The sequence below is a fragment of the Sinocyclocheilus grahami genome, unplaced genomic scaffold (assembly GCF_001515645.1).
Source record: "Sinocyclocheilus grahami isolate Dianchi unplaced genomic scaffold, SAMN03320097.WGS_v1.1 scaffold891.1, whole genome shotgun sequence".
In the NCBI taxonomy this organism is placed as follows: Eukaryota; Metazoa; Chordata; class Actinopteri; order Cypriniformes; family Cyprinidae; genus Sinocyclocheilus; species Sinocyclocheilus grahami.
In genome coordinates, this window is record NW_015506070.1 from 243,612 (window position 1) to 252,924 (window position 9,313).

A 9,313-nucleotide genomic window follows, 5' to 3' on the forward strand; every position below is an offset into this window, starting at 1 on the left:
GATGTAGAAAATGGGGACGGAATCCCGGAATCTGTTCATAAAAATTGAATTTACTGTGTAACGCGGAATGTGATGGAATGAACGGCGCAGATGCGCGTTTTGTTTGATATTTAATTTTAATAATTTAATATTTAAGCACCCGCAAGGCTCGCGGTTGTCGTCTGTAGTAGCTAAATAGTATTTTTTGCCATTTAATATTCACATACACTAGTCCATATCGCGGTTTGATTGAAGTGTACCAAATTGCATTTGATTTATTCGTTCAATATTTGACGAATTCCGTGACATTGCTCGTTACACAGTAAACTTCTGTTGTGTAGCATTTTGAATGTACAAAAATTAAAGGGTTTGTTTCATTTTCATTGGAATAAAAGATATTCATGTTTTCGCCTTCATTTGATTACCAGAAAAATGAAACTACACAACACAGAATTTCAAAAAAAATAAGTAAATAAGATTAAAATTTCATAGGGCCCTATTATTGTATACAAATTAATAAATTAAGTTGTTTTTATGAATTCAATTAATTAGATATGTTTTTGATTAAACCATTAAAATGGAATACAGAAAAATTCAAATAAAAAAAAAAAAGAAAGCGCACAATTTGGGCCCTTAATGTAATTTTTGTTAAACTTTTAATAGGCCTAAATTGCTGTTAAATTAAACAAGTTTCGTGATTTTAATTAATTAGACATGTTTTTTTGTTAAAATTTTATAGAATCATTCAGAAAAATTAAAACGAAAAAAAAAAACTGAATCCAGAAAAATTTTTACGGAAAAAAAAGATTTTGGAAAAAATAAAACTTAGGCTAATTTGGGAAAGATAAAACGGATGTCATAGGGCCCTACAAATATCATGCATTCGAAGCTATAATTTTAATACTAAGCAACAGTGCATATTATATAGGGCCTATTTTAATTTTTTTAAACGGCGCTCACTTTCCACACAGGCACACTTCATGTTTGGTTGAAATAATCCTTAAGCATGTAAATTTATAATTTCCTTCAGTTTAATTTAAATGTGCAATTAAAATAAATACAAATAAATGTATATTTTAAAGTTTAGAATTAGACAGCCTTGCGTTGTGTAGACAATTGCATAGTGAAAATTACCCCAACGCACCACCTAGTGTCCACCCTACTCTAATACTATTATAACCGGTTTAAATATGAACAAGGGATTTACAACATTAAAGAAATCCTTTATTCATAACATGTACATGAAAAATCTAAAAGATTAGACACAACTATGAGACACGGTCGTGCAGCAGCGAGCAAGGCTGTAAATGTGTGAAATTGCATAGGGCCCCATTCCTGTATTTTGCCTGGGGCCCCCAAATCACTAAATCCACCCCTGGGTATGACAAATGTTCGATTTTGATCATTTTGCAAACATAATGAGAATGTTACTTTTAAATGTTATCTGAACATTCTAAATCAAGTAACATTTAAAACAACTGAATTCAAACCAACGTTCTGTGAACAATGCATAAATAAAATTTTTGCGCTAACGTTTTGCGAAAATTTTATGAAGATTTTTAAAGTTATATTAATATTACTGGAAGAAAGCGTTCAAAGTACCTTGTCAGAAGTTTACAAAAGAATATGTTGCTAATGTTCCCAATTAGTTATGAAACATTCTGAATGTCCTCTGCAACATCCAGCTTTTAAAATATTTTTAAAATGTTTGTTTCTGCCAACATTATGGAAACATTCCATTTTAAATTTTGCAAACATTATGGGAATGTTACATTTTAATGTCCTCTGTACATTCTGAAATAAGTAACATTTAGAAAATGGAATTCAAAAAATTTTTTATTATTAATAATATTATTAATAACTAGTCATTTTAATGTTGCCAGAAGAACGCTTGTTCGTCATTTTCAGAAAACCTTGTCAGAACGTTGTGAGAATGTTCCCTGTTAGCTTGGAATCAAACAAACTAGACATACAGTTCATAAGCAGAATTGTAGATTTTACTTCACTATATTTCATATACAGCACATAAAAAACTATTTGCAAAGTTAACGTGTCAGTCACAGACGTTTCATTTCTTGGCCAGTTGAAGCTGCAAAGTGGACGAGACCGTCTTGTTTTTCATGGCTATATTCTCTTGTGGATCAGATAGATTCCAGCTGGCTGAAAGAGACTGCTTTGGTATAATTTTAGAAGCAAAGTATCTGCAAAATAACACTTGAATAATTACAGCTTTTGTTTTCTCAGTATTCAGGTCCATTATTACTGAATATAATCTCACTTTTGTGGAAATTTCCAAAGAAAAGACCTTTGGATTTCCCCCAAAATAACAGAAAGAGCAATCAGCTTAATTTTAATGCTGTTTGCTTACAGAAAATGGACACAAATTGACATGAAATCCTCTTAGCCACAGGAAAAAATAATTTTGTGCACTTAAACCTCGTGAAAGGATAAACTCACAGAAGATTCTGGGCAGAGTAACATCTAACACTGACCTGCCAAAACACAAAACAAGCTTTACTACTACACGCTTGACCCGAAGCATGCTGGGATCTATCTATCTATCTATCTATCTATCTATATAGAGAGAGAAATGATAACATAAAATGTTGCTTATAGACTATAAATGGACTGAAGAATGCTTTTTGAGTTAATAGGTGTCTGCAACTGCAATGCATCATTTTTGTCCACACATTGAAAGTCATTGGGGTTCAACATTTTTTGAACCCCATCGTTCCTCAAAACACGTTCCACAAAATAAAGACACTCATACAGGTTTGGACTGACATGAGGGTAAGTAAATGATGATAGACTTTTCATTTTTGGTTGAACTATCTCTTTAAAGCAGCATGAGGGCAGTCAGAGAGCGGAGAGATTAGCAAACATCCCATGATGGTTCACATTGATTTAATTGGATGAAGCAGATAATCATATTGAGCATCCTCAAAGGACAGATGGAGGAGAATATCACTATCAGCGGCAGCACAGTAAATCCATAGAGGGCAGTTCAGTGCAGTAAATGCTGGAGCAGCCCATAGATGAGCCAAAGGCCTTTCAAGGAAAGCATGTTCACTCGCCGGCCATATTTGCAACACCTCCAGGAACATTTTGGGCACCCAAGACCAAGTCCTATATACTTCAATTGTTAAATCCTACAATCTCAAAAACTGCTTGCCGAACTGTCCCATATATTTTTCTTGATATCAAAAAGCTTTAAAAAGGCTTATACTGTATAATATAATATGCAGTCAATGTGCATGCCCAGCTAACTTTCACTAACATGTATTAAAAGTTATATAAATGTTAGGACATAACGTTCTTAAAATAATGTTTATGGAACATTATAATAACTTTATTAATATGATAAACATTCTCATAATGTTGAGTGAAAACTTACAACATTCTCACAATGTCCTAATAATGTTATTTGTACTTGTCGAATGTTCTAAGAAATGTTTTTTTGTAGCCTTTAAATAGCATTCTATATTCTAATAACAAAACCATAATCCATTGCAACAAGTTTTTAGCTATGCAAGACTGAATTTGATGTATAACTATATACAGTAAACATAAACAAACAATGTGAATCATATGAAAATGTAAAATTGTTAAAAAAAGACATGAAGTCCCATCCCTAACCCCACCCTTAAACATAAGACAAGCAAATTAAAACATTCAAATAAGATTGTACAAATTAATACGAATCAGTCACCGATTAGCTAATGGCGCAAACATTTGAAGGAAACTTTATCAGCCCTAGAGCGTGGAGGAAATTATTAATGCCTATAAAATAGTTGTTAAATCCTACAATCTCAAAAACTGCTTGCCGAACTGTCCCATATATTGTTTCTTGATATCAAAAAGCTTTAAAAAGGCTTATACTGTATAATAAAATATGCAGTCAATGTGCATGCCCAGCTAACTTTCACTAACATGTATTAAAAGTTATATAAATGTTAGGACATAACGTTCTTAAAATAATGTTTATGGAACATTATAATAACTTTATTAATATGATAAACATTCTCATAATGTTGAGTGAAAACATACAACATTCTCACAATGTCCTAATAATGTTATTTGTACTTGTCGAATGTTCTAAGAAATGTTTTTTTTTGTAGCCTTTAAATAGCATTCTATATTCTAATAACAAAACCATAATCCATTGCAACAAGTTTTTAGCTATGCAAGACTGAATTTGATGTATAACTATATACAGTAAACATAAACAAACAATGTGAATCATATGAAAATGTAAAATTGTTAAAAAAAGACATGAAGTCCCATCCCTAACCCCACCCTTAAACATAAGACAAGCAAATTAAAACATTCAAATAAGATTGTACAAATTAATACGAATCAGTCACCGATTAGCTAATGGCGCAAACATTTGAAGGAAACTTTATCAGCCCTAGAGCGTGGAGGAAATTATTAATGCCTATAAAATAGTTGTAATGTGTTGCCATTATTATCGTTAACTAAAACTAAAACCATGATAAATATTTTCATTACTTGAACTAAAATAACATTACTTGAATAATAAAACAAAATATTACAAATTTAAACTTATTTTTATTTCAGCTCATTGCAATGCAACATTTTTCATTTTCGTTCAGTTTAACTTGAAGTGCACTAATAAAACTAGTAAAATTAATCAATAGAAATATATAAATATTATAAAGACAAATACTAATAAAAATGACAAAAACATATATCAGCGATACTAAAATAACACTGGTGTTAATTTTTCATTCAACTGAAGCATTTTTAACCTATAATTTTCAGCATTTAATGACATTTTTAGTTAGTTTTAGTAATTTTTTCTTTCACTTAGTATGTCATCTAAAAAAATTGTTGCATTATGGAATTATTGTCTTCTACACAAAGCAAAAAAATGTAACCAAAAAAAGGCTTCTTAGAACATTTTGGAATATTATAATATTTGGAATAATGCCTTAAAATGCTGTGTATGTAGTAACTACACTCTCAGACATTTTTTTTTACAAAGCTGTCAATGAGATGGTACCCTAAGGTACAAAAGCTTTGTACCTTATTTGTGTGACGTGACGTGACGTTGTGACGTGACATGTGGCCAAGTATGGTGACCCATACTCAGAATTAGTGCTCTGCATTTACCCATCCAAAGTGCACACACACAGCAGTGAACACACACCCGGAGCAGTGGGCAGCCATTTATGGCGTCATTTGGATTAAAACTAAATCGTAAAAATAAGACCATTTATAGGGGCATCGACTATAAACGTCATTTATTTTTAACCTTAAGCATACACAACTTTCTGGCGAAAGTGAATCTAGCAGCCTGTGTGAAATGCGCTCGGCTGTACTATTCTGCATCAGTACAAATACATGCACGCGTTGCGTGTGTTTTGTTTGCTTGAGTGTTTCTGCATTATATGAGTGGCTTTGGAATATAAGTCGCAGCACGTTTCAGATGAAAAAAAATGCAACTTATTTCTGAAAATATCACAGTTAGGAGATTTAACGAGTGGTTTCCTGCATTATTACAGCAAAGCGCGTGATTAGTGACGTTGTGACGTGACATGTGGCCAAGTATGGTGACCCATACTCAGAATTAGTGCTCTGCATTTACCCATCCAAAGTGCACACACACAGCAGTGAACACACACAAACCGTGAACACACACCCGGAGCAGTGGGCAGCCATTTATGGAGCAGTTGGGGGTTCGGTGCCTTGCTCAAGGGCACCTCAGTCGTGGTATTGAAGGTGGGAGAGAGCGCTGTACATTCCCTCCCCCCCCCTACAATCCCTGCCGGTACGAGACTCGAACCCACAACCTTTGGGTTATGCATTATTACAGCTAACCATTAGGCCACGACTTCTCCCCTTTAGCCCTAAATGGTAGGGATGCACCGATACCGGTATCGGGCCGATACTGAGCTCCTGTACTCGTACTCATTAAAATGCCCCGATACCAAACGCAGATACCACACAGCATGTGTTAAGTGCCATATTCAGACAATGAAACACCGACAACAGAACAACAGACAGCAGAATGGAGTTATTAGAGATCAAGGATGTCTACGAAGTATATGTATGCAATGAATATAATGTTAAACATTCAGTATTGACTATATAGCTGATGTGCGCGAGCTGATGAGCAAAGCACGCTGAGTGGATTGAGCGCGCGGCGGCGCAGATGCGCGAGCTTGTCGAGTGAATATACCTTTCTCACAGACATCACTGGAAAGTTTGTAGTTCGGTCGGATACGTCAAAAACAAGTAAGTAAAGCAATGCACAAGTTACTTAACGGTAGGGAGAGAGAGAGAGAGCACTTCTGTTGTGTGATCTTTGACGTTCACTCACTTAGCACACGCGTCATTTGGATTAAAACTAAATCGTAAAAATAAGACCATTTATAGGGGCATCGACTATAAACGTCATTTATTTTTAACCTTAAGCATACACAACTTTCTGGCGAAAGTGAATCTAGCAGCCTGTGTGAAATGCGCTCGGCTGTACTATTCTGCATCAGTACAAATACATGCACGCGTTGCGTGTGTTTTGTTTGCTTGAGTGTTTCTGCATTATATGAGTGGCTTTGGAATATAAGTCGCAGCACGTTTCAGATGAAAAAAAATGCAACTTATTTCTGAAAATATCACAGTTAGGAGATTTAACGAGTGGTTTCCTGCATTATTACAGCAAAGCGCGTGATTACAGTACTAAGCCGCTGCAATGGAGCAGCTCTAATGCTATTAAATTAAAGATTATGTACCATAAAACTGAACAAAAACTTGTAAAATACATTTTAATAGGTATAATTAAGTGTGAAAATAACCAAAGGATAGACAGTCAAACCAAAAATTATTCAGAGACCAGATATCCTTTTTGATATGTTTTTACTAGTGGGTGCAGGACACTATAGTTCATTTATGTAAGTGAGGATAGCAAAATAAAGTAAACTGACAAATTATGTCCAGGAGACTACAGGCTGTCATTAAGGCTAAGGGTTGCCCAACTAAGTATTGATAGTTGTGTAAATACTGTCATACTAACAGCTGTCTAATTTTTGGTTTATTGTAATCCATTACATACCTTTCTATCAAAGTTATCTAACATTACCAAGCTGAATTTGTTCTGACTCCGTTTAACTCTAAATTCTTGTCATTTTATTACCATTTTCTAAACTATAGTGAATAAACTGTGATAATGTGAGAAATGTTGAATGTGTCTGAATACATTTTGGTTTGACTGTATCTGTTTGATAAATGAAGTTAACCAACTAACATTATACATACTCTTTTGGTTTCTGTACCCATTATTTAAAAAATGTATGTATGCAATAAAATATTGGTATCGGTACTCGGTATCAGCAAGTACCAAAAATACAAGTATCCGTATCGGGTATCGGTGCATCCCTACTAAATGGTACACATTAGTTCTTTGAAAGTACTTATTAGTACATAAAGTGTACATATTTATACCGTACATATTTATACCTTGAAAGGGTAACATCCCAGTGATGCATCCCTACTAAATGGTACACATTAGTTCTTTGAAAGTACTTAGTACATAAAGTGTACATATTTATACCGTACATATTTATACCTTGAAAGGGTAACATCCCAGTGACAGTTTTGTACCTTTTTTTCCTCATAGTATACAGTCCTAGAAAGAAAGCGAGGGATGAAGCAGTGTCAGAGATCTGTGCTGGATTTATGGGAGGTCTTGGCCGACATCTGCAGCATGTAACCTGCTTCTTACTGTAGCAGCAGAGGCTTCCTGCACCCCTCCTCCAAAGCACTAACCCAGCATCTGATCAATGACATTCAGCCTGCAGAAAACACGCTGCATCCTCTGCAATACACCGACTACATCACCCACAATTCTGTAGTGCACTACTGCAGTTTGCACTATTGCACACTGTTCAAACAACAGCTAAATTTAATTCTCTAAATCATGCATATTATCTGGCAATATTTGTACTGCAATAACACAATCAAGGGCATCATAAAAATGCATGCATTTTCTAAATCCTAGAACTTGGCAGTGTTTGCACGCAGCAGATGCCACTAAAACCTGAACTCCAGTAAAACCAGCATGCCGCTCATACCTGAGAGTCCAGTCGGCTGTAAAGATCCAAATTCTGCATATCCCTGGTGTTTTTTCGCTCCAGATCGAGTCAGGGCGGTTTCACCTCATGCAGCATGCGCTTCAACTGAAGGTCAACTTCAGCGCATGCACACACACTCATGCATGCACACACACACGGGCAGTGATTACAGCAGTGACATCAGAGGAGTCTCTCCCATACAAACTTACAATGTCTTTATCTCATTCTGTCTCTCTCTCATAGGGAGGATCTGCTTCTCATCCCGGTGTTGCACCAGTGTATTCTGCTCGCCTCCTCCCCAGAGGCATGCTGGGAGTGCCTTGCTCTCTCTCTCTATATACTCACGGTTCTCACCTATGAGCTCTAATATACCTGGAGAAAACTATCTGCTAGCGTTTCCATTCGTCTCAGTGGCAGTTCTTGGCATGTGTGTGACTCCCTATAAGAACTATTTGAGCCAATCACCTCAGCCAAAAATACGACTAATCAATCTAAAGTCACAGGAACACAACGACTGACTGATTGACCCTTCACAAGTGACTATCCTGAGCTGTGACATCACAGACAGCAGACATGGAAAAATGACCACGAATGTGATATTGATTTTATACAACAGTTGAACAAAAAAGAAGTTAATATTGAGTAAATTACATTTTAGTTTAGCAAACAAAGCCTAAACAGAACATTTGCGCATCCCATAGCAATACTGCGGTGTTTTATTCGTGAATTAATATGTTTTTGAATTAATCATTTGATTCAATGATCCATTCATAAAGTCATTTGCTTTGTTTCTAAATGAATCAGCCATTTCAAATGAATCGTTTAAATGAGTGATTCAAGAAATCACTCATTAAGACAGGCACTTGCCGCCACCTACTGGCGTTTTTACGGTCATATTTTTTTATCCATGACAGGCTGAAAACAGCCAAGGTACCAGCACAAAAACACACTCCGCAAAATTGACAAAATCACATAAAAATGGAGATATCATTTCTTCTCAAAAATACCACTCAAATGTTTAAGGTCTGTAAGAATTGTTTATGTTTTGGAAAGAAGTCTATTAAGGTCTGTTCACACCAAGAATGATAACTAAAGATAACTATAACAATAACTATATTTGTGTATGTGTGTGCGGTTCAAAAGTTTTTCCTGAACATTTGAAAAAGTAATTATTATTAATTTAATTTATATATATATATATATATATATATATATATATATATATATATATATATATATAT

General features: G+C 34.8%; 1 protein-coding gene across 1 annotated transcript in view; it reads right to left on the reverse strand.

The window, feature by feature from the left end:
• LOC107563837 (sodium-driven chloride bicarbonate exchanger-like) overlaps nucleotides 1-8,168 on the reverse strand; it is a 21,980-nt gene extending 13,812 nt beyond the window's left edge. The window contains exon 1 of the mRNA XM_016248808.1: nucleotides 8,073-8,168. Within this exon, the coding sequence (XP_016104294.1) occupies nucleotides 8,073-8,111 (39 nt within the window). The 5' untranslated portion in view covers nucleotides 8,112-8,168. The remainder of the gene's footprint in view (nucleotides 1-8,072) is intronic.
• Between the last annotated feature and the right edge of the window lie 1,145 nt (nucleotides 8,169-9,313).